Source organism: Gadus chalcogrammus, chromosome 1 (genome assembly GCF_026213295.1).
Source record: "Gadus chalcogrammus isolate NIFS_2021 chromosome 1, NIFS_Gcha_1.0, whole genome shotgun sequence".
Taxonomy (NCBI): domain Eukaryota; kingdom Metazoa; phylum Chordata; class Actinopteri; order Gadiformes; family Gadidae; genus Gadus; species Gadus chalcogrammus.
The window spans coordinates 12,102,218-12,129,296 of NC_079412.1; the positions used below are offsets into that span (position 1 = coordinate 12,102,218).

General features: G+C 47.7%; 1 protein-coding gene across 1 annotated transcript in view; it reads right to left on the minus strand.

The window, feature by feature from the left end:
- Nucleotides 1-27,079, minus strand: part of nkain4 (sodium/potassium transporting ATPase interacting 4) — a 39,281-nt gene that overhangs the window by 2,767 nt on the left and 9,435 nt on the right. The window contains exons 2-6 of the mRNA XM_056589840.1: nucleotides 21,657-21,794; nucleotides 20,067-20,147; nucleotides 16,267-16,470; nucleotides 7,450-7,510; nucleotides 538-622 (exon numbers count right to left, since the gene is read on the minus strand). Coding sequence (XP_056445815.1) covers nucleotides 538-622; nucleotides 7,450-7,510; nucleotides 16,267-16,470; nucleotides 20,067-20,147; nucleotides 21,657-21,794 — 569 coding nt within the window. The remainder of the gene's footprint in view (nucleotides 1-537; nucleotides 623-7,449; nucleotides 7,511-16,266; nucleotides 16,471-20,066; nucleotides 20,148-21,656; nucleotides 21,795-27,079) is intronic.

The following is a 27,079-nucleotide window of genomic DNA, read 5'->3' on the forward strand; positions in this document are numbered from 1 at the left end:
CCTTTCCTCTCTCGCTCACCCAAGACAATGCTGATTAATCTGTCAAGAGGCTAATTATACACTCATTTCCATGTTGGAACAGAATTAATATATTACATCCCAGGCATAATAAATTCCCCATGGTACTTAATTGATTGATCCAATTTTGAACAGAGCTGTGTAGTTTTGCTATTAATGTCGAGAATGTGATGAAACTGTGTGAGGGATAGGCAAATAGATCACACTGCAGTCATCGGAGCAGAGCTATACATATAAGCCTAAGGGCCCATAGGGACATAGACCCACACATTTATGCTCCCCCAACAACGATTAAGCTCCTGCTCTGCCAAATTTTGACAGTTACAAAGTTTAACATTACCGTCAGCAAGTGTTAGCTTAAAGTGCAATTGTGTCCACATTAAAATGAAAGGAAACGTGCATGTACACATTGGACAGGGGAACACTAGAACTGCTAAGAGCATGATGGACTACAATATTCCCATGATGAAACACCAAGCACTGCACGCAGCGCACTCTGCAGTGCACAGCCATACTTACGGATACATGGGCTTTAGCAGGAGATGGGAGGGTTTCTCATTGACATGGTAGAGTGGGAATGGATCAAATCCACCAATAAAATCAACTGAAAACAAAGGATGAAACAACACAAAAAATGACGACACAAATAATCATGACAATGGCAGAACAAACGACAAAAACACAGAAAGGATAAGTGGAAAACACAGTGTACAACTCAACTGAATGGGGGGTGATATGTAGGGGGGAGGGTGGGATGCAATGGCTCATGACATTGTGCAAACACCTGAACACACACATCCTCTATTAAATATCTTTGTCATCTCATCATTGTGCGTGTGTGTGTGGGTGTGTGTGTGTTGTGTTGGGGAGGGGGGGGCATGGAACGTGGAAAGTTGGCCAGCTGTCAAAATAAGCCTTTTTTTATCACTCAGCCACAAAGGTGACCTTCACTGCACGCGCTCCATCGACCGGGCGCTCCAAACCTTCTGTTTATTCTCCCACCCAAAGAATATAGAGCCGCTCAGGGCCGTCAGGTAGGGAGAGGCACGGCCAGCACTGCCCTGCCTCCAGTAAAGAGGATAACAGAGTTTAGGGACACGGCCAGAGGGAATGCCTGTCTGACAATGTATATATCTGAAGAGAGAGAGAGAGAGAGAGAGAGAGAGAGAGAGAGAGAGAGAGAGAGAGAGAGAGAGAGAGAGAGAGAGAGAGAGAGAGAGAGAAACAGAGCTAGAGACAGAGACAGGAGGTGCCAATGGAGGGTCGGGGCCCCGAGAGAGAGAGAGAGAGAGAGAGAGTGAGTGTGCGTGTGAACAAAACGTCTCGCATCTCTAGGTGTCAGGTACAGGTTCACTGAGCCTTAGAAACTGTCAATATCTGCAGAAGCCATAGAGCCCGGGCCCCTAATACAAAGCAATACCAGGCGTGACAAACAGGAGAGAACACCAAATTGGGCGGCGAACAGAGAGAGCGATTCCTACACTGCGTAGGGCGGGGGGGCCAACTGATCCCACCAAAACGTTGGCGTATCAGTGTTACACTGGAAAATAGCGAAGCATCTGTGGAAAAATGTTGCAGGAACCAAAACAATCCCATTGTGATATCAGGAAGCAGTGGGGATCTGGCGGGTGCTGATAGGCCAGCAGGATGACTGCAGCCGGCAGCACGACTCGGTGGGTGGGCTGCCCTTTTCTCCTCTGGAGCTGCTCCGGCTTACAGAGCTTGTCAAATGTATCTGCATGTCACACACACACACACACACACACATACGCATGAACACACTCACACGCACACACGACACACACACGCGCACGTACACACACGCACACTCACATACGCATGAACAGACACACACAGGCACACAAGCCCACGTACAAGCACACGCACGCACACACTCACATACACACACACACACACACACACACACACACACACACACACACACACACACACACACACACACACACACACACACACACACACACACACACTCACACAACCATATGTATGTGCACGCACACACACACTCGTGCACGCATGCCCACGCCCACGCACACTCTGTGATCATTCCACGCATTCGTCACCCAATTTCGGTTTCGTCGGTTATCAATGGGCTGGCCCAAGTCGAGACAGAGAGAGAAACAGAGAAGAAGGGGGACACAAAGAAGACTGAAACAAGACAGAAAGAAAAACAGAACAAAAGAGAGGGACACAAAGAGGGACGGACCCCAGGCCCCCCAACACCCCAGTCCTGGCCCTTTCTGTATCAGTGGTTTTCTCATTATAAGCGGGGCAGGGATCCATCCCCTACCGGGCTAAAGTGTGTATTCAACAACGCGCCTGGAAGACAATGATGGATATCGGCCCTCCTCTCAGGAGCGCTGGCCAGCCGAAGGAGAGCGACGGACACACAGGAAGCACAGGACGTGAAAAGGAGCGACGGAAGGGATGTGAGGGCAAAGGCGGACCGAGAAAAGCCTGAGTGTTCAGATCCCCATTAGCGTCTGAGGGAGTACCATCCTCCGCTCTCCTCTGGGTCAGCAGCAGACCAACACGTCTGACTGGTGCGGATGCGAGCACATTGGATGATGGGTGTGCGGGCCAGTGGTCGTGACATCCATAAACAAGCAGCGGCTAATGTAAGACGATTAGAGTCGAGCCGGCGGCGGAGAGTGGTTAGCATCCGAGGGCCCACACTTAACCCAGAGAGACACCGGCAATCAATCTGCATGGGACTGCTGGATCTCTAACTTTCTCTCCTTATTTTTCTCTCTGTATTCCTCTCTGTTGTGTGCCTGTCTGTGTTTCTACATGATTACATGTGCATGAGTGGGCGTGAGTGTGTCTGTGTATGTGTGTGTGGTGTGTAAGACACTAAGAGTGGTGTGTTGGCAGGCTAACAATGAGATAAGGAACAGGCAGGGTGGATAATGAGGAGGAAAATAGCCCAAATTAAGCGTAGGGGTGGTGGGAAATAGGAGAGGGAAACGAGGGAGGAGGAGGAGGATAAGGAGGAGGAGGAGAAACAGGAAAAAGGAGAGATGGGGAGAGATGGTGAGAATGAGAGAGTGAGAAAAGGGCCTACAGGCCTTTAGAGGCTGTCTGTGATAAGATAAGACATAGCAGCAAAGCTCACATGCACAACCATGTGAGTAAGGAAGATGTAAAGTGTGTGAGTTGTGTATGATTTTGTGTATGTGCACATGATCAAATGAATGTGTGTAGGTGTTTGGGTGTGCACGTATGCAAGCCCTTTTCCATCCTTGATTGATTGCTGTCATCTGGATAGATTATTGGGTTACGAGAGAATGTGAAAGGCCTGCTTCACTATCTCAGAGTGGAGGGATCACACACACTCACACACACCCCCCATTAGGGATGCTGCCTCTGGCCGTGCACTATTACACGGCCCCATCAGTACTGTGAAGAACCGTTTCACGTAATTGTACGCGAAGCTCTGCGGCATTTGATTAAAACCCTGGAAGAGGCATTTGCAATCTATCTGTCCGTCTCTCTGTCCAGCCGGCTGCTGAGGAGACGGCATGTGTCCATTACTGAAACTACAAATCATCCAATTTGTCGATATGGAGTTCATTTTATGCTCCGAGAATGAACCTCATCTCTCAGCCGGGAAGGGATTTTTTGTGACAGTGACTCAGCACGCAGGGTGCAGGCAGCATAATTAGCAGCCATGCTAAGGCGTGCTTAGGCTAATGCTAGGCAGCTAACTCCCTGACCTACTTTACAAAGAGGATTTTCCTCCCTGATCACTCTGCCCCTGGATCTGCCCGTCAGTGATAACTTTATACAGAATACATTTAGGCAGGCAGAAACAAACACGCACACACACACACACGCACACACGCACACGCACACACATGCGCACACGCACACATGCACACACGAACAGACACACACACACACACATAGACACACACACAAACACACACAGGCCCCCATCAAATACATACATCATGTGAAAGAGAGAGACAGAGAGAGAGTCAGCTCAAAAGCTCCACTCAATGTTAAGCCCTGAAAGCCATGAAGTTCGACCCAACCAACAGTAAATGATGGTATTTATTATGTCCTTTGTGTATTCTTAGTTCCACCGCCTAGTCCCGATGCACTTGAGTATGTTTGTGTATTTGTCTATTGTGTGTGCATGTGTGCTTATTCTGTAAAGAGCCTTCTCCGTTCTCTTTACAAAGTCTGATCTTTTCTCCCACTCCTTTGAGAGGCAGACCGAGAACAGCTCAGACAAGGTGAGGTTTTTTCTCTCCTGCCCCCCCCCCCAACAACACTCTATTCTTTAGCTTATTAATCTTCCTTTCTCGCCCTGTTTCCCTTCAGAGGAATCCACCCTCCAAGGTTACGGGGAGACAACATACAGGGGAATGAGGCCAATGATGGAGAGACCCCTGACTTTTACACGCACTTCATTCAGAGAACAAGAGAGAGGGAGAGAGAGGAACTATCCAACAGACAGACAGTCAGACAGACAGACAGATGGAGAGACAGACAGACTCCCACAAACATGCTTTTAGAAAAAAATATGTCTGTGATCCCTTCAGCAAAAATGTGTGGGAGGTGGGGGTAGTCTCCAGTGTAGAGGAGGCTTATTTCTTCACACACGTCCAGATGATCAAATGGCAAAAGAAAACTGTGACGGAGCGAAAGTTAATGTTGTTGTGTGTGTGTTTTCCCTCTCTTCCTGCCCCACGTTTGATACAACAGGACTGCCCCCAGAGACTGCTTAGGTGTGATTGATTAGGAGGTGGTGGCGCCCGGGGTCAGGGGAAATTGGTTGGGTGGTGGCGCTGGAGTCTCAAAGCCCGACACTCTCTGGAATGTGTCCACCGGAGAACAGAATGGACGGCTGTGCCGGTGCTTTGAACACAAACACACAGACACAATCACACACACACACACACACACACACACACACACAATCACACACACATACACACACAAACACACAAACACAGACACACAATCAAAATCTCTCACACACACACACACACACACACACACACACACACACACACACACACACACACACACACACACACACACACACACAACACACACACACACACACACACACACACACACACACACACATACACACACACACACACACACACACACACGCACTAGAAGTTGGCAGTCAGCTGTTTTCCGACCCACAACTACAGGCAGCTCCCATGGGGCCGACCTGACGTGGATCTGCAAAAAAAAAATGACAGGCCTTCCGCCTGATTGTTCTCCAATTTCTCTATTATTAGGGATTTCACGCCGCACCACAAAGAACAACAGGGCACATATCAAAGCAGCGTCTGATCGCCGACCCGTCCTGATACAGGCTCAGAGGAAGCCGGCGTGTTCAGCTATTAGAGATCAAACGCTCGGCTAGGGGCCTGCCTCTGATCTCCTTCAAAGCCTCGGCTGGCCAACTTCTGCTCGCTCACCACATCACGGTGGTCCACGTGATTAACCCAAAAACTCAGAGACGTTGGCGGATGGAAGGCAAGGTCACGCAGACCCCATGCTAGGGAAGGGTGGGAGCGTGGTTGCGTCGCATCTGATATTTATGACTTTCGGCCGACCCCCTCGGCTCAAAAGTTTCCTGGCATTTGATTGGCTATCCTACTGCACTGACCCCTGACCTAATGATTTACCAGTCAGCACGGTTCTGCCAGTGATCACAAGTGCCTTTTTTGTGACCCCCAAGCTGTTCAAATCATTTGTTTTTCCAGGCTCAACAACATTGTCCTCCCCCCTTCCTACATCCATTTTCTGAATCACAGGAAACGTATGAGAGCGCTAAGGTGCACTTTGTACTAGATTTGGCCACATGATCAAGGGACTCCATCACACACACACACACACACACACACACACACACACACACACACACACACACACACACACACACACACACACACACACACACACACACACACACACACACACACACACACACACACACATACATCCAACCTTTTGAAAGTTTCATCCAAAGCGAACAAAGACAACACAGTCAATAGACACTCAGGGGAAGGTTGGACGCAGTTCAACAGCTGGCAGGGAGACAGAGTGTGTGTGTGTGTGTGTGTGTGTGTGTGTGTGTGAGTGAGAGTAGAGAGGGTAAAGAGAGAGCGTCATGGGGGAGGGGTGAGGCGTGAAACACCACTCTCCCTTTCTAAAACCCGAGACCCTCCACACACCCCACCCTGACAGGGGACAGCTGGAGAGACGTAGCCCCATGTGGAGGGAGTGGAAAGAAGAGAGAGGGGAGGGCGTGAGGGAGTAGGGAGGGAGGGAGGGAGGGAGGGAGAGAGAGAGAGAGAGAGAGAGAGAGAGAGAGAGAGAGAGAGGAGAGAAGAGAGAGAGAGAGAAGAAGAGAGAGAGAGATAGCTATGGCCGACGAAGAAGGACAGAGTTAACTAGGGGAAAGACGCTGCAGTAAATGAATTGGCTCATAAAATAGAAGGGGTGTTTAACAACAATGGCGGGGGTGGAGGAAGACACGCGTGGCCCCACATACACACCGAGGGACCAGCGAGGGAGCTGGGGGTACCGTCCGGGGACCCAGACGCCCCGTTATACGGGAGTAAGGAATGAAGGGGCGCGTAGGACAGGAGGGTGTGGATGTGTGTGAGTGTGTGTGTGTGTGTGTGTGTGTGTGTGTGTGGTGTGTGTGTGTGTGTGTGTGTGTGTGTGTGTGTGTGTGTGTGTGTGTGTGTGTGTGTGTGTGGTGGAGGGGGGAGTCCATCTGTCGTTGGAAGGGATGGGGGAGAGGGGCACTTGAGGAGTGTGTCCCCTTACGCCCCTCAGAAAACGGATATGCCCTGTGAAACGCGTTACACGCGTTGTTTTAAAGGCCTTTGAGGCAGCAGGGGTCGATGCTGTACCCACGTGGTGAGGTTAATAGAACCTCTTTCATCCAAACATCTCTGATGCAAACATACCGCTGAACCAAAAGGGTAAAACAGGTCTTGGCTCCCTTTTATTTAACAAGCAGTCGATCAATTTCCCAACAACTTCCCAAAAACAAATGCAAAATGATTCATTGATTCGCACAGGCTGCATTCAAACGCTAAACTGTGACAAATGTGTTCATTAGTGCTACACTAAGTAACATTGTTCAGCAGCATAAGATGCTGTGTTGGCTACATTAGCTCAGTATCCAATTGAGCTATAGCTGTAGGTGGTCCAGGTGGGTAAAAATAAGTGTAAAACTGCTGATACATTGTCCAAGTTTTCAACTGGGTTTGAGGCAAAATACATTAAAAGACTATGGTCAATTAAATAGCAAGCCGGTAGTTAATACCTTAAACACCCCACTTTCTCACTAGTTTTCAACAAACACGTGTTTGTTTGTGTGTGTGTGTGTGCGTAGTGTGTTTGTGTGTGCGTGCAGGTACTTACAGCTGTCTTCTTCCTCAGTAATGGCACTGACAACATAACAGGCGTACACAAACCCAAGGAGCTGTAATCACATACAAAGAGGACACGATTATTATTCTGCACATGTTTAGGTGGTGCGCTGTGTATTTGTGCGTGTGTGTGTGTGTCTGTGTGTTTGTGTGTCTGTGTGTGGATGGACCATGCAACACAATATCCAAATATCCAACACACCTTTGGGCCCCCCTGAATAACACTCATGAACCACTCACACACATAAACACACACATACACACACACACACACACACACACACACACACACACACACACACACACACACACACACACACACACACACACACACACACACACACCTACAAACACAAATACGACAAACACACACGCTGGAAATATCTTCGGGAGTCAAACACCGGTAAAAACAGAGTGAGAGATAGAGAGAGAAACAGAGAACAACAGAGTGGGAGAGAGGGAGAGAGGGAGAGAGGGAGAGAGGGAGAGAGGGAGAGAGGGAGAACCAGAGTGAACAGATAGAGATAGGGAGAAAGAGAAGCAGAGTGATGGAGTTAGGGATAGAGAGAAACAGAGTGATAGAGATAGGGAGAGAGAAACAGAGAGAGATAGATAGGGAGAGAGAAGGAAACAGAGTGATAGAGATAGGGAGAGAGAAACAGAGAGTGATAGATGGAGAGAGAGAGAAACAGATAGAGAGATATGGAGAGAGTGAAACAGAGTGATAGAGTTAGGGGAGAGAGAAACAGAGTCGTATAGATAGGGAGAGAGAAACAGAGAGAGATAGATAGGGAGAGAGAAGGAAACAGAGTGATAGAGATAGGGAGAGAGAAACAGAGAGCGATAGATGGAGAGAGAGAGAGAAACAGATAGAGAGATATGGAGGGAGTGAAACAGAGTGATAGAGTCAGGGGAGAGAGAAACAGAGTCGTATAGATAGGGAGAGAGAAACAGAGGGAGAGTGACAGGGAGAGAGAGAAACAGAGTGATAGACAGGGGGAGAGATAAACAGAGAGAGATAAATAGGGAGAGAAACAGAGAGAGAGAGATAGGGAGAGAGAGAAACTGAGAGAGAGATTAAATGAGAGAGGGAAAGGGACAGGGAGAGGGAGTCACTCTCCAACAGCCAACGAGCTATTGGCGCTCGGCCATGCCAATTAAACCAATGTCGGGCCGGCCGCCCTACACACACGCTGGGTAAACACACCGCCGGGGTGGGGGTTGGGGTGCACTATCACATCCCATTTATTCACCAACACCCACAACATCAATTACTCAATGACAACACCACTGCTGTATTCTACATACATATAGAAGCGGTCCTGAGATAACTTGTTTATGGTGAAGGTCTATGGACCAAAACTTATCCTTGATTGCGCTCATTTTATGAGGTTTGAGATCCAACAAATATGCAAAGTCTTTCTCTAAATGAGGTTATTCTGAAATCAGGCAGATCACTCCCTTTTCTCTCATCCTCTCTCCCTCTTTCCTATTTAATTCTCTCTATATCTCTTTCTCTCTCCCTCTATCTCTTTCTCTCTCAGTAATGGCTGGGGCTTCACCCCAGCCATTACTGGAGGAGTGACATGGATGTGAATTAACATATGTATGAAGCAGCATCGAACACAATGCACAAAGCAGTAACAGGGAGCTCCCTGTTTTTCAACTGAATGAGTGAGTGTGTGCATGTGAATCATTTGTTTTGTGCGTGTTTTAATGTCTTTGTGGTTGTGTATGGGTGTTGTCTTTCTTTTATAGAGAGTACTGATTGCTGTTTTGGCTCAGGGGTTTATAGGTCTAAATTGTGTTGGGAGTTTATGAAGTGAGCATGTGCACATGCAACAATGAACGCACTAGAGAGAGAGAGGGAGATGAGAGAGAGAGAGAGAGAGAGGGAGAGAGAGAAAGAAAGAAAGAGAGAGAGAGAGAGAGAGAGAGAGAGAGAGAGAGAGAGAGAGAGAGAGAGAGAGAGAGAGAGAGAGAGAGAGAGAGAGAGGTGTTCAGGCAGGCTTCCTGGCAGGAGATGGTTTCAGCAGGGAATTCAGCAGGAGTCAAGTGGAGTTCAACACCAGCGTTTGTGATGACAGATACGTTCATACGGCTTTCCCATTGCCATGCTGTGAGTAGCCCCGTATGATTAACCACCGCAAAACACCTAGACTTTGTATACAATGTCTGTATAGTACGTTTTCTTTAATGCCAACAACACATGGACATTAGATGTGATTAGGTCAGTCTAAGCAGGGCTAATGTTGTACCTACGTCCACCATGTTGGGAACTTGTGACTGCGTGTGAGGGTGTGTGCAATGGTATTGTGTGCGGAGAGAAATGGGACCAAATGTCTCAGTGCAAGGACCCCTTCATTGATCATCGTAAGCAGTCATCGTTTTTCCTCTCCGATCCCCATAAAAGGTTGATGAGCTCAATAGACCTCGCTGGTGATGATGTTGTCATGGCTCCACCTTCAGTGACACGCTGAACGCTCCATAGGAAACCATTGATTATCCACACTGCTTTCTGTCACCGTCAGTGCTTCCTTCCACGTGGCTGACAGCGAGCTAACAACACTGATGTTAATGTCAATGAGTCCGGCGTTGCTTTTTTTGTCAGCGAAAATGCAGCCTGTGCGTTTCCATTTCCAGGTCACTTACGAGCCGTTCGCCAAGCGACATCCTCATTTAGTTCCTGTACAAGTTAAAAAACTGAAGCGATTGGCTGCCGCTGTGCCAAATACACGCCGACGCCGTTTATGTCTTTCATTTGACCTCCGTTTTCATTCTGTTCGACTTGTTAATGATAATCGTTGGGCCATTTCTTTCCCGTTATATGAGCTCAGAAAGTCCCTCTGCCAGGAGTCGAGTGCCTGTGGAAGCACACTGTGCGGACACATTGAACTCATTTCACCGCCAGTCCACGGCGCGTAACGCCTCACAGACCGCCCCGGCCCTCCTCATTGACATCAGCACATCTCAGTGCCGAGGCCCATCCTATTCCTCTATTTGCGTTAATCTGCAGAATGTCTTTCTTGGTTCGCTAAGACCTTATTAAACAGCGGGGTGGCCAGGGGTACAGAAGGTGACACTGTGTGATACCGCTCTCATCTCCCACACTCACCTCCCTCCGCAACTCTCTCCCGTCTCCCATTTCTCTCCACTCGCTGCCCCTCTCCTCTCCTCTCCTCCCCTCCAATTATATTCCCTCTCCTCACCCAACCTCCTCTCCCCTCTCCTCTTTCCACTTCCCCCTCCATCCTCTCGTCCCTCCCCTCTCCTCTCCTTACCCTCCTCCCTCTCCTCTCCTCCCCTTCCTTCCTCTCCTCTCGTCTCTCCCCTCCTCCCCTTCCGTCCTCCCTTCTCCTCTCCTCTCAGGACAGAAGAGCTAAAAGCTGAGGAACACGGGTCAGGCATCAAGGACAAAACCACTTGGACTTTGTATCCATTATCATTGATACATCCCAGGTAGTTTTACAAAACGCTCCTATTAGACGATTCAAGATCCTCGAATAGAGGTGTAGTACAAAATCGGTGTGTAATTCAAAATGTGCGTGGGTTTGGTTTCAGGGTTTGTGTGTTTAGTGTGTATGTGTGCGAATGAGTTCGTAGGCTAAAATGGGAGAACGTATGTGAGTACCCGACCGGTTGCTGTGTGTGTGTGTGTCATATTTGCATAGGCTAATAAGGGTCAGCCGTCTACGATGTAACTGTCAGTCCAGAACAGAACCACCTCCACCTTCTACACCCACCCAGCACTCCACTGCAGCTGAGCTGAGATGCCTTTTCACTGCAGGCTATTGGCCCCACTCATGAGTTTGTGTGTGTCACTGTGTGTGAATGAATTGGCTAATGCTGCAGATATAACACAGATATATAGATCTATATCTAGATATAACTATATCCTTATCTAGATATAGATATAGATCAATATATTCATAATATATAGAATATAGATTGTGTTTCATGATAGGACCGCGTAGGTTTCCTAACAGTGAAGATGTATTTAGAGGCGAGAGCGGGAATGCGAGCGAGAGCGAGAGAGGAGTTGGTCTTTCTTTGGCAGGTTAATTATCTGACACTTTCTGCGTACCAATGAGACGAGTTTCCCTGCAGAAAAATTAGGCCCCCCTTGTGCGTTAGTGCGTGTGTGCATGCATGTGTGTCTGTGGCTGTGTGTGTGTGCGTGGCTTGGGTTTGAATGTGTTTACGGCCAGCTGCATGTTTAATGGCAGTCAAAATATGATGAGATAAGGGCTGCAGGGACTCATATATCCACCTGTTATCCCCCCCCCCCCTGTAATAACCCCTAGCAGCACACACACACACACACACACACACACACACACACACACACACAACACACACGCACACACACACACACACACACACACACACACACACACACACACACACACACACACACACACACACACACACACAAACACACACACACACACAAACACACACAAACACACACACACACAAATACACACACACACACGCACACACACACACACACACACACACACACAATTACACACACACACACACACACACACACACACAAACACACACGCACACAATACACAGACACACACACAAACAAATACACAGACACACAAACACGCACACACACATAAACACACACACACACAAACACACACAAATACACACAGACACAAATACACACACACACGCACACACACACACAATTACACACAAACACACACACACACACACACAGACACATACGCACACACACGCACGATAACCCACACACAGGTATGTCTGGGTGATGAGTGTTGGCTTTCTAGAGCGAATGGGTTTGTTGAGATGGGGGGGGGGGGGGGGGGCTGTTTAATTTATACAGTCTGCCTGGCGCTTGCTTGCAGCAGGGTATGGAGGTGATGGGCGCTTGCCACATCAAATAACCGTGTGTCAACATCGCAGACGACACGAGGCTTCAGACAGAAGCAGACGCCCACGGAGGTAGAGCCTTCATCGTTCAGGGTTCGGCACACGCAGCCCCCCCAGTAGGGTGTGCATAGGGCGGGGAGGAAACCAAGGTTCTACCGTACGCACACGACACCCTCATGTGGTCGCCTCATCACCGTTCATGGAAAGGGGAGGAATAATACGATACATAAATAACAGTAGTCAACGCGTCGTATTCAAGAGAAGAATGTACTTTGCCGTGCACCTCCTTCCAACAGGGAGCAGGCCTGTGTTCAGGATGTTCCAGCGCTGTGCTGACACAAAGTATTTACATAACCCTCACCCCTCTTGCTTGTCTGTTCAACAGACTCCAAAACACATCCACACCGTCCTTGGAATATACAGGTCTAAAGCCCTTTTGTGAGTCTTACTTTTGTGTCCCTCTTCTATTTTATTTTCACCGCCTCAACTCGGCTGTAACATTATTAACTGCAGACAAAACGGTTGATTACGAGTCTGTAGTCGTCACACAACCACTGTTTTCTGTCAGACCCACAGCTGAGATATGAATGCTGATGAGCATATTCTGTTGACTCCCTGTGCGGTCGCAGTTCAAAAAAACACCAAAAAACATCTTTTACCACGTATTTTTGTTGCCCTGGCGGATGACTGACTCGATGGAACAGGGCGAAAACAACAGGATGCAATGAAGTTGAGACCGTCATATTTCTGAGTTTCAACAAGTATTTTAGGCGTGCTGTTTTAATTTCAACATTACCACCCACACAGAAGGAATTAACTGTTCTAGAACAAGTAATGAGAAATCACACTACAGTGCTCTACTGGGCGCTGTGGTGGCCCAATAAAGCCACTAATTAGGAGTCAGCCCATTGTAGTTCACCCTCCTCCCCAGCCATCCAGAGAGTTATTTATACCAAAGTATAAAACATACTCACACAGCAGCCCACGCCCAGCCCTTAACAAGCCCTGATTGGATGTAGATTGGTGTAAAATGCTGGCAATCTAACGTGTTAGGCAGAGAACCAGAGTAGAGTGAAAGAGACATTAATCTGTACCTTTTACACTGGGGGGTTATGATAGCAATGAAAGGGAAATGTGAGGAAATTATGGGAATTATGGAATGATGCATGTCGTAATGTCTTCCATCACGAACGTTCTTTTACATCCAATTCATGGTTCTAGGGAATAGCAAAAAGTCGACATTTAGTATGACCTCGAGGCAGCAATATTACACACGAAATTGAGAGTGTGTAGGGTGCGTAGAGTGTGTATGTGTGTGTTTGTGTTTCACTATTAGTGGGAGTGAGCATCTTTGCATCACAATTTACATTTGCACAAATAAGAAAACGATTACTATCATGATGGGATATTTGTTGGAGTCTGTAGCAAACTAAACGTTTTCTTATCTGGAGAAAACATTCATAGGCCAGGCCATCTCTGCAGCACCAAAGCACTTTGATTATAATGGTGTTATACATTTACACATTTGACCTTTATCAAAAGATTGCTGCTACCACGATTTGGGAATTGTGCCTGGCCATATTGCCATGTTGATAATATTAAGATTAATTTTTCCGCTCAAGCGGACACACAGGTGTGTGGATATCGTTGTGTAAGTGTTACAGATGAACAAGGTATGAAGGTATGAGTTTAACTATTCTGTTATTGTTTTCTTTCACTCATATTTTGTCCGTCTATCCAAATCTTAATTACGTTACCGCAAGAGGAGCTATTTCTTCCTAATTCAAACCATCAAAACGTTGATTACACCAATTTATTATTTGTTATCTTTCATAAAATTGCTCAGTTTTTCTTTATAAATGTATCCACAACATACATTGGATATGGTACATTCATTTTGGATAAATTAGGTTTGATTCTAGTCCTAGTTCAGATGGTCACAGCGGTTAAACTCAAATCCCATAATAATACCATGTGTACTCGCTTTAGTTCCCCACGTAGAGAACACAGTGGACAGTCTAAACAAGAACATTCAGAACATTCATCTCTAGTTTCCTCTCGGTCATTCCCAAAATCATCGGAGGCTACGTCTTGCCGGTCTGAAAGTAGCCAATCACAGCAATGAAAATTAACCCAAGGTCGCCCAACTGCATTTTTTCTTTGGGCAAAGCAGGTGATGAATCGGAGCGTCTGGACGACAGTGATTCCTCCATTACTGGCCCACAGCTCCACATTCTTCATCTTAATGAAACATTGTCCTCGGAGCACCAGCCTTAATATTAAATGGCTGTGTCCTGACCTTGAGAACCCCAAAGGTCCATCCATATTTTACTCCCTCTCTCTCTTTCTCCCAGGACAGAACGCCGAGAGAGCAGTGGCCGACTTCTCCAGCTATGTAGGAGATCTGTCCATCGATCCGCACACAGTTCTACTTTGTTTCGTTATTTGTGACCAGGGGAAGCCGATAGCATCTGTGTTGCAGGGATTTTAGTAACAGTTTCCCTCCTCCTCCTCCTCCTCCTCCTCCTCCTCCTTCTCCTCCTCATCTTCCTCCAGGGACCCGTTCCCATGGAGATGCCACTGAATACTTGCCGGGATCATACCATCTGGCACAGGGGGAATGGAACTCACCATTAAGGGGGACCGGAGCCAGCAGCCATACTGGCTGTGGCCAAAAGAAAAACCTCATCATGGATTTCTTTTGTTATGTGAAGTGGCTAATGGGGGGGCGGATGGGTGCAGTGAAGGAGTAATATGAAAAATGTTTAGCCACTTGGCTGCGTTCATCTGCTCCCGAAGTGGCAAGAGTGTTTACGCTTTGGTTGTATCAATGAGGCGTTTCTGTCCTTTTCTCTCTTCTTACTTCACTATCTCAGTGTCTCGCACTATGTTTTACTCTCGGATGACAATGGGCGAGGAAATACAAAGTGTGGCGTGAAAAGTGTGCGTCTGTGGGTGTGTCTGTTCGCGCGTGTGTTTTTGTTGGTGCCTGTGTGTGTCTGTAAATGTGTGTGTGGGCGGGTGTTCAAGCGCATCAAGTGCACCTCAACAACCGATTTCAGTGTTCAACCAACCTGTGAGTAGCTGGCAAGCTTATGGCCCAGCCGAGCTGAGAGAGAATGAAGGGACGGGTACAGAAGAGAGAAAGTGTGCATAGATATAAGGGTGTGTGTCACACACACACACACACACACACACACACACACACACACACACACACACACACACACACACACACACACACACACACACACACACACACACACACACACACACACACACACACACACACACACACACACACACACACACACACACACATACACACAGACATAACATACAGGGGAGGAGGGGGAGGGGGATTTCTATTTCTTGAAAAATCGGAGACGCCATTTTCCCCTTCACCTTCAGCCTGAACAGATTGAACGTGTGCGCATTTATCTGAAATCTTTTGTTTTGGTGGCCAGGGGTTCGACCACGTGCCAGAAGGTTACGGGTTGCAGCCCCGATGCCTCAGCCTAATCTGTAGACATCTAGAGCAAGGATCTATCTGACTTCACTGTTAGTCACTTTGGATCAAAGTGTCCAATAAACGGAATAACTAAATATTACATGACCTGTGTTTGTGTGTGTGTGTGTGTGTGTGTGAGTAAGTGAGTGAGTGAGTGAATGCGAGAGAGAGAGAGAGCGAGCGTGTGTGTTTGTGTGTGTGTGTGTGTGTGTTTGACCTGTGCGTTCGTGTGCATTTGGGCGTGCGTGTATGTGCGTGCGTGTGCAAGTGTGTGCGTGTGTGCATGTGTGTTTGCGTGCGTGTGAACGTGCGCGTGTGGGAGCACACTGGATGTGTGTGCGTACGCTGTGCTCGTCCATGTGTGTGTGCATCCTGCGGCTAACTCACGGCGCTGAGGATCTGCAGGCCGCCGTGGGCCACCTCGATGTACTGGTACTCTGCCAGGCAGCCCATGACGGTGACGTAGGAGTGGCCGTCGGCCGCCGTCTGCACCCCGGCCACGTGCTGTGTCTCGCTCCGCACGCAGCCCGGTCCGTGCTCCCCCCACCACGAGCGGTGGGCCGAGATGTTGAACGTTAGCAGGTCGCTCTCCTGAAGTTTGGGGGGAGAGAGAGAGAGAGAGAGAGAGAGAGAGAGAGAGAGAGAGAGAGAGAGAGAGAGGGTCATTAGGGAACATTTACGTTTAAAGACCCTTCGTTGATGTTAGATGAATGCATCGCTGATGCATCGCTGATGATCGCTCAGCCGTTTTCTTTACAGGCCATTCTCCCGGGGACGCCGTCGGGTAGGAGCATACGCCCGCTAAAATATTCATCACGGCGAGATATGCATCGGATATATTTAGTCTGACTTCATTGGAAATTGGCATCAATGTACACGAACCCTGATAGTACTAAAGAGTATTACTACAAACACAAGATGAGAGGGACTTTGTACACACCGGGCAGCATCAGAGTGAGATATAGGCCTGATATAAATACACACACACACACACACACACACACACACACACACACACACACACACACACAGCATTCTCCGCACTCATATGTCAATAAATGACTGATAGAGCAATCTAGACCCTCATCTGCTTTGCAGTGACAGCACATGCATTATTAACGCCCACCGTTGGTCTGACAGGACACATCTCTGACTCCCTGCAACACGCAAACGCATGCTCACACCACACATGTTCACACACTCACACACACACACACCCCCATCCACTCCCATTCACATACAAACAATAGGCCATGGTCATTCTAATTATTCTTCTCTCTCGACAAACACTCTCACACACGCACACACACACACACACACACACGCACACACACGCACACATACACACAAGGGTGCGTGAAGGTCAGTGGGAAGGATTTTGAAGGCTAATGACTTGACAGACTCCATTGATTGAGCCTGCAAGCCAGGGAAAGCATCTCTGTCCCACCTCCTCCTCCCTCTCCTCCACCTCCACCTCTAGTGAAACGACGACTCCATGCCTCCGGTCGATAGGAGGAGACGCTGTCAAAAATATTACTATCCCTGCCCCAAAGCACCAATCAATGGCTCCATGAGCCCCGTAGAGACATGGAGCAGGGGGGCTTGAATACCCAGCCCAATATCTCCGTACAGCAACACAAAAGGTCGACACGCCACACACGATTCACCGACACTCTCCTCAGAGATGTGTGGGGGGGGGGGGGGGGGGGAGAGTGTGACATTCTGTCATCGCCTTGACCCCTTACCTCCTACTAGGTTTGTGGACTCACTTCCAAATTGTCACAACAATGTTGGGCATGGGTTGTTTACAACGTAAACTGAAACCTTAACTGTTCACTTGTTTTCTAGACAATGGTTTATACGTACACAAGCTTGTTTTATGTTGATTACTGTGCTTAAACAAAACATCCTACACTAGGAGACAATAAAGATGTAATATTGGAGTCAGGCTCCTCCTTCTGTGTGTGAAGGTTAAACAAGAGGCAGAGAGACCCGGGGATGGTGGTTAAAAGTGACTGATGTGAATCACCGGGGTGGGCCTACTAGTCCTTCTAGCACGGGGAGGAGGGGGGGGGGGGGGGGGCTGCTCCGTGGCTCAATAGATGGGGGCTGAGCATGTGGCCAATGACCCTCTCAACCCCCCACTAACCCACCCACACTCACCCCCCCACCCACACCAACATCCATCCATGTAAACAACAGGCAGCAATACAAAATCAAGAATGTACACACACACAAACACACACACACACACACACACACACACACACACACACACACACACACACCTGAAGGTTCTTGTGTGGTGATTGATTATGTTTTCTGATAAGCTCTCATCAAGCTGTGTTTCGGGATTGTGTGTCTCTATATGTGTGTATGTGTGTGTGAGCGCGTGCTTGTGAGTATGCGTGCGTCTGTGTGTGCAGGTACGTGCATGCGTGTGTGTGTCTGTGTGTGTCTGTCTGTTTGTATATGTATATGTGTGTGTGTGTGTGTGTGTGTGTGTGTGTGTGTGTGTGTGTGTGTGTGTGTGTGTGTGTGTGTGTGTGTGTGTGTGTGTGTGTGTGTGGCGTGTGTGCGTGTGTGTGTGTGTGTGTGTGTGTGTGGCGTGTGTGTGTGTGTGTGTGTGTGTGTGTGTGTGTATAACGTGCCCACGTGCACTCCATTAGCTGTCTCTCCTCCTCCTGGCCACCATATGCAGGGCTAGGGGCCCAGCCTGCCTCCATCTGTCAGGTTAATGCCCGGCTCCGGCCCCCAGCAGCTGGCCCCTACAAGCCTCATTATTCTAGCGGCAACCATGCGGCAACACAACACACACGCACACACACACACACTCACACACGCGCGAACACTCGGAGGGCAGGTAAAGCCGTATGCATTCAGATGAGACAGACATGGCCGATAGCGTCTGGGTCCGTCTCACGTCGACGACGTCGCCAGAGCCCTGGGGGGGGGTCTTGGAAAGACGTAGCTGGGAATTGCGGCCCCTGTGTACTGCTGTGGGATGTGTGAGAAGATGGCGGTGGTGGGGGGGGGGGGGGGCTCCATGAATACATTAACTCCTCTCCTCTCTCCGAATCGCTCTCATCACGCAGAGAGGATCGGCACACACGCATCGTGTCACACTCAACGAGAGGGACGAGAGAGTGAGGGGAGAGAAAGGGGGAGAGGGAGAGAGAGAGGGAGGGGGGGGAGAGAGAGAATTTGGGTAGAGAGAGAGAGAGAAAGAGAAAGAGAAATGGAGAGAGAGAGAGACAGAGAAAGCATGATAGAGAGAGAGATGGTGAGGAGAGAGAGAGAGAGAGAGAGAGAGAGAGAGAGAGAGAGAGAGAGAGAGAGAGAGAGAGAGAGAGAGAGAGAGAGACGATAGAGAGGGATAGATAGATAGAAAGAGAGATGGTGAGAGACAGAGAGAGTGACTGAGAGCGACCGAGAGAAAACCAGAGACGGAGCCAGAGACAGAAGCCATGGAGGAGAGAGCGAGTACAAAAAAAAAAAATTGGGAAAATAAAAGAGAATAGAGTAGATGTGATTGAAAAGAGAGGCAAACAAGAAACTGTGAAATACACTGTAGGTGCTGGTGGGCAACTTTAAGGGAAAAATGTAATACATACAAACATTAAAGCCAAGAATACAGCCAAATAAAGATCAAAGCATGAGGGAGCGCAGGGGAGAGTACAGAGGAAGGGGCAGAGGAGGTAGAGGACGGAGGTGGATAATGAGAGGAAGAGAGGATTCACAACCCAGGCTGATCCCATTGTCCTCGTAACTCCATATCTAATCCATGCATAAACACAGAGAATCAGTGTTAGCGGGTACCACTAATACCACACAGCGGTGTGTACCACACCCTAGGATGGTGTTGGTGTGTCAATGTGTGTGTGTGTTTCTGTGTTTGTGTTTGTGTGTGTGTGCGTGTGTGTGTGTGTGTGTGTGTGTGTTTGTGTGTGTGTGTGTGCGTGCGTGTGTGTGTGTGTGTGCGTGTGCGTGTGCGCACATTTGTGTGTTTTCATGGACGGACACAACCCCGAAACAAAAGTGGATGACATGCTCTCGTCAACAGACATAACAAAATCATATATTCCCAAATTTGTTTCAGTTCAGAGTGAGCCACTGTGCGACCGTACCGCCATATGACAGGTGGTCAATGGAGACCAGATGAATAATACACAACATATAACCCTCACCTTTGACAGGCCTCCCACGTCAAGGTAGAAGCAGATGATGAAGACGTTCCAGGCCACCCACAGAGCAGCCCACACGATGTACTGAGAGAGAGAGACAGAGAGAGAGAGACAGAGGGACAGAGAGAGAGTGAGAGAGACAGAGAGACATAGAGAGAGACAGAGAGACAGAGAGACAGAGAGAGAGTGAGAGAGACAGAGAGACATAGAAAAATAAAGAGAGACAGAGAGAGAGAGAGACAGATTTGTAAAGCGGTGGGGGTGGGGCAAATGTCACGACAAGTATGGAGCTCTGGGATTCCAGCGTTTCCCCCGGGGGGAGAACATTTTTAAACTGCTGGGGGCAAACAGGGTTCATGGCTAGACTTTGGAAAAGTAGTACACATAGTAACACGTACTGTGGTACACACAGGAAAACAGCCGTTGACAGATGTAAAAGTTGCAGTGACAAGAGGAACGTTTTTCAATGTGGGCCATTGTGAACTTCTCCCAGCGAGCAGAATGCTGCAGGAGTCAACGGTGAGGGGAGAGTGAAGGGCATTCGTCACCACGCCTTTTAACCACATCCCGTGCATGTTGGGTCCTGAACAGGCCTCGCCAGCGACTTTTCCTTCCCGACCAAACATGACACAGCGAGCCCTCCCCTCTGGTCTATCTCCAGGGTCTGAATACAGTGTCCTTCTTATTCCCCACTCCGTTCTGCTCTTAATTCATATACATGCTTCACATTTCACGGGTGTTTGTGTGTCTCTCTTTCTTTTTGTCCATTCGTCTGTCTTTCTTTCTTCCTTTTTGTCCATCTGTCTATCTGTCTGTCGTTATTTTTGTCCTTCTGTCTGTCTTTCTTTCTTTCTTTTTGTCCGTCTGGCTATCTGTCTTACGCTAATTTTGTCTCTCGGGCTGTCTTTCTTTCTTTGTCTTTCTTACCGTCTGTTTTTCTCCGTTCCCCTCTTAAACGCTGCAATTCAAACCGCTAATGGCTCCCCTAATGGTGCCCCCCGAAAAAAGACCCCCATCCTGTAGGGCTGCATGCCCCTGACAACAGCAATTAAAAGCCCATGTGGTCCACCCACTGAGCCGCGCGGGGAAGAACGACCTGCTCTGTTTTAAGGATCTGGATTTGTGGGTATAAAGTCCACCAGCTCCTAATCCACCCCCCCCCCCCCCCCCCCCCACACACACACACACACATACACATACTCCTCCCCTCCTTATAGCCTTTCACAAATCCCTGGCGTGAAGGGATGGGGGCGGAGGTGGGCTCGTGGCGTTGCATTGGTCAAGGGTGCGGGCGCAGCATACGCCCGATGCTCATTAGACAGCCCTGATTAACACAGGATTGCGGTCATTAGGGGCAGCAAACAATGCACTAGCCAGGGGAGGGGGGGCGAGGGGGGTGGGGGTGCTAAAGATCTCCAGGCGTCGATAGTCATTACAACCCGAAGAGGACTAACGCCGGTTGACAAAGTCCACGTCTATCCCCTCGGGCGACCGTGCCCCGGCCGTGAACCCCCCCCCGGCCATGAACCCCCCCCCGCCCCGATATGTAAGGATTAGAGATTAGGTGATTGGCTTCTACATGGTGGGACTCACCACCACGATGTAGCGCGGGCGGTACTGGATGGTGCCAAACAGGCCCAGGATGACCATGATGATGTGGAAGAAGTTGGCCAGGATGGGAGCCCACTGGTAGCCAAGGAAGTCAAACACCTGCCTCTCCAGGGCCAGCACCTGAGAGAGAGACACACAGAGAGACAGAGAGAGAGGGAGCGAGGGAGGCAGAGACAGAGGGAGACAGAGAGAGAGCGAGACAAAGAGAGAAAATATTATTTGTATATTATAGTCATGTTCATACAAAGTAAGATACATGTGCTACCACGATATGCTGCCAAAGACCTTGGGAGGTTGCCGAATCAAACACAAACACACACACACACACACAAAGCCGAACAGGAAATGACATTTTGTATTACTATCTGTCAGTTTCTAATACAGCAGTTGCCTTAAAATAATTTGCTACATTTTTAATCATTAGATATATGTAGGGTATGTAACAGCCGCAGTGTTTACAAATCTGCCTTGTGAATGCCTGGAGCTTTAATATAACAAAAAAACGACAGATTCATGGATTTTATGCCCTACTGAGTTGTAGAGAAGCTTCAAATTTCCGGCCTGCAGAAAGAGGAATGTACAGGGAACTTTATTGGAGACAAGGACCATCGCAAACAACTGAGCCAGGGCACTTATTAAACGCATGCAAACACACACACGCACGCACACACACACAGACACACACACGCATGCATGCATGCACGCACGCACGCAGACACACACACACACACACACACACACACACACACACACACACACACACACACACACACACACACACACACACACACACACACACACACACACACACACACACACACACACACACACAGATATAATCATACTCACAAACAAACATACACTACAAAAAGTATATGAAAGCCAAATAGAAAACCAAAATGTTAGAAGTGCACAATAGACGCTACACTGCCTGTGTACCAGTTCTGCCATGTTTACCAACGATACGAGAGGCAATTCATTACGTGCAATATGTCAATGCTTTAAAGATCCTCTTTTTCTCTACCTTCTAAGTGCTTCACTTTGCTTTCACATGATGAGAAACAGCGTTTAAAAAACCATTCAATGGTAGAAAGAGGAAAGGAAAGGAGAAACTCAATTTAAATCTGATGGACTTACCGGTCCCTGTGTGCATCAGCCTCATTAACATACCATTTGGGAACAGGAGACGGGGGAGGGGTACCCGCCATTTAATTAGAATTCCATCACCGGGGCAAGGTGTGTGTGTGTCTGTGTGTGTGTGTGTGTGTGTGTGTGTGTGTTTGCGGGTTGTAGACATGTCATCAGCAGCCATCCGTGTGAAGATTGATGAGTGCAAGAGGAATCTCGTCTGCTGCCATGATAGACGTAGAGAGTGCACACACAAAGACACACACACAAACACAAACACCTAAGCACACACACACACACACACACACACACACACACACACACACACACACACAAAAATGTGCATTTGGTGGGCGGTTGGTGCACTATATTGACTGCTCTACTTAATGGGATGGAATTGTTATCAGGGAGTCGACGAGTAGTTGTGACATGGGAGACGCAGAGAGACCCCTTTAAACCCTTATCATCTCACATGAGTAACGCTCCTAGCCTACAGCAGCTCAGAGGTAGGTGGGTATGGTTAGAGAAGTGTGGAGATAGAGCTATCTGGTGTGTGTAACAGCCTAGGCCAGAAGATTGCGTCATGGTTCATCAAACCAAGGCCCTGATCAAAGACACCATACAGTCAGCCATTGAAGTAATAAAAGTGTCATTTCTGGAAAAACGATAGAATTGCTTCTTATTTAAGAGCCTAGGCCAAGACCAGAGGAGAGATACTTCAGAGGATGTTCCTCTTAGACGCCTATATGGATAATGGTGCCAGGATATGTGTTTTAGACTTGACAGGAAAAAAAAAGGAGGATGTAAAAGTTATGTAATTGTGCATCAAAGTATAGACCTAGCCCTAACCATTCCCTCTCTGTCGCTGTCACCTTGTTTTAATGCTCTCTCGATCTCAGACAGACACACACACACACACACACACACACACACACACACACACACACACACACACACACACACACACACACACACACACACAAACACACACACACTATAAGGGCCTATTACATGCACTTAAACTCTTTTTGCACATATGTTTACTACCCACATGGTCAAAAATGTATGAACATGTTTCATAGAACAGATATTGACCAATGTGTGTGTGTGTGTGTGTGTGTGTGTGTGTGTGTGTGTGTGTGTGTGTGTGTGTGTGCATGCACTTTCTACACTCTGAGATAGTGTAGCAGGCCTTTCACATTCTCTGGCCGTGGTAACCCAATAATCCATCCAGATGACAGCAATCAATCAAGGATGGAAAGGACACACACACACACACTAATGTTCATAGACACACATGCACGATACATACAGGACACAAGACACATCGCACACTTTCACGCCTTCCCATGCGGTTTATTCGGAAGTGGGGCAGAATCGGATCAACCAAACACCAACAGCCTTTCCTGGAACTAGGAGCCCAATACATATCTGCTCCTAAAAGCTTCTCCTGGGTGCAGATAGCGAGTTTCAGGGTGATGTCACTGTTGTTTCTGCCTGCATGGCCATGTGTCTTCAACCAAAAACAGTTACTGCACCCAACCTACCACAATAAATACCCTAAAGTCATAAGATGGCGGGAAGCAAGGGAACTCACCCTTTTGCACTCTCTCGCTCATTCAAGATTCAAGATTCAAAGGGCTTCATTTGCATGCGAAACTTATGTTTGAAATACCGAAGCACAAAAGTAAAATAAGATACAAAATAGGATATACCTCTCGTTCCCCATCAATCTGTACTCTGACAGCTGCACCTGAATTCATCATTTATGTTGTCATTTAAAATTAGGTAATTAAAATTCACTGTTGGTACTATTTTTTTTGGGGGGGGGGGGGGGGGGAATCAAGTTCTTACTGAACGAAAAGGATGTGACTCATGACCTCTCACCCCCCCAATCTTAATAGTAATCTCTCTTCCCTTCTGCTTCCCGCTCCCTGTGGCTATGTGTTTATGCGTGTGTTTGGGTGTGTCTGTGTATTTGTGTGAGTGCGACTGTGCGACTTTGAGAATGCGCGTGTGTGCATGCATGCACATGTGTGTGTCTGTGTAGATGTGTGTGTGGGTGTGTGTGTGACTGTGACCATGCGCACGTGTGTGTGTGTGCGTGCGTGTGTGTGTAGTGTCAGCCTGTCTCATTGCATCAGCTGCTAGCCATAGGCTCCATGACTCACTCTCAGTGTGGGTGAACTGCACTCTGACTCATCAGCCAAGTCATGGCGGGGAGGTTTGGCTGTCAAACGATGGCAGGTGTGAGGGTTGAATCACAGCAGACAAAAAAGTGTCTGGAAGGCTCTTCTTGAAATGACTTGTTTCCATGACTTGTACTAATGACTTGTATCCAGGGCTTGGGGATCATTGGGAATTTTACCATATTGATACATCATGCATCCATGTCATGTATCGATACAAAACATGTTAGAATTGCTTATGAATTCGAAAATATCAAACAGTATAACGGAGGGTCATTAGATGGAAGCATGTCGAAATGGAAAGTATGCTTCAGAATAAAACGAGTTAAAACTCTGATGATTCAAGCCTCATCAATGACTTGTAGAGGCAGATATACTAGCTGTTCTGATGGCATCGTACCTCCCGAGCGACCTCTAAAGCACACACTCCGTGAAGACACGTCTAGTCTGGTGAACAAAGAAGAGGCGGGTGGGAACTTGGAGCGAGCGTGAACAACAAGCTCTTGGTGTCTGTCACTCTCGTCTGCGGCGGCCTCGTTTTCCTCTAGTCCCTTTAACACCTCCTGAGAAGGCAGTAAACTTCTGCTTGATAAAACTTTTTTGCACAATCCGATTTTTCACCTCCTGCCTCGGAAAAGCCATTAGACACCAGCGCCTGGCTGTTCCCTCTGTAACTAATGGTGTCAATCTCAGACACTGAATTGCCATGACTGTGTGTGTGTGTGTGTGCACACGCTAGTGTTAGTGTGTGGTGTGTGTGTGTGTGTGTGTGTGTGTGTGTGTGTGTGTGTGTGTGTGTGTGTGTGTGTGTGTGTGTGTGGCGGGGTCTGATTAGCTACGGTGAGCTTGGGATGGATAGATACCCCATGGAGATGCTTAGCTTGTTGGCTGTGAGGACAGGGATTAAGAGACAGGGTCAGTTTAAAAAGCTATTCTTCAGACTCTATAGTTGAAATACAGTGCATGCGTTCAGCAGCCTGTAGTTGCGCCCATGAGAAACGCCACCATTACGCTCACTGTGACAAAACCTCTTATGGGTAGTCATCTTTAGTGCATAAATATTTGCAGCTTATATTAGCAATGTCTGATGGCTGAAGAATTATAATACTTTCAGCACTGGAAATAAAGTACGCTTCGCAGAGCCAAGCACAACACCAGAAGGACATGCAAAAATGCAATAACGGGATATTACAGTGACTCCATTCATCAGTTGAGTGCATGCGGTTATACTGTGTGGCCATTTATGAAACCAAACTTTGAACTGTTCTAATAGTCAAACAGTTCAATACATTATATTCAATATGTGTAACAAACTGTTGGGTACAGGTCCTCTTTGTCTCTCCTTCTCTCCAATGCTCCTTTATCCCATCATCATCATCATCATCATCATCATCATCATCATCATCATCATCATCATCATCATCATCATCTTCATCGTCATCATCACCTTCATCATCCTCCTCCTCCTCCTCCTCCTCTTTCTTTATGACTTGATCAATGACTTTCACCTTTCTCGGATCACCTCCTTTATTTCTCTGTCCATCTTTAGACCATGATAATAGCTCTCAGTGGGGCGCTTTCATTATTATGTCCCTTCCTGGAAGAGTGTAAATCTGGATCTACTACTTCTACGGCAGTGGCGGCAGTGGGACAATGAATAAGGCAGTAAATACCAGCTTTCCTGAGAGAGACAAAGAAGGATGTGGAGGAAATAAATCAGGTCTAAAACGAGTTGGCACCGAGCATCTGTTTACAGGTTCTGCACTGAGCAGACGTCGTTCTCATTCCACTTTTGATTCAGATTAACTGTCGCTAGGAGCTGATTTAGGATGATCCTCACCCCTTTATAATGGACCCCCTCACACCAAAAGTATTGAGTCTGATCTGATCAAAGTGTTAAAACATGTAAATACCCACCTGTACAATGGTAGGTTTATGATACGTGTTGGATCTTCATTGTAATTGTATAGATAATTGGATTAGGACAAATATGATTAGTTTGATGCAGAGCAATGGAGTTACTAGACCTATTAACATGCATATCTTTTGTATTCATAAGATACACCCAGAGTAGCTGAGTATGGAGGA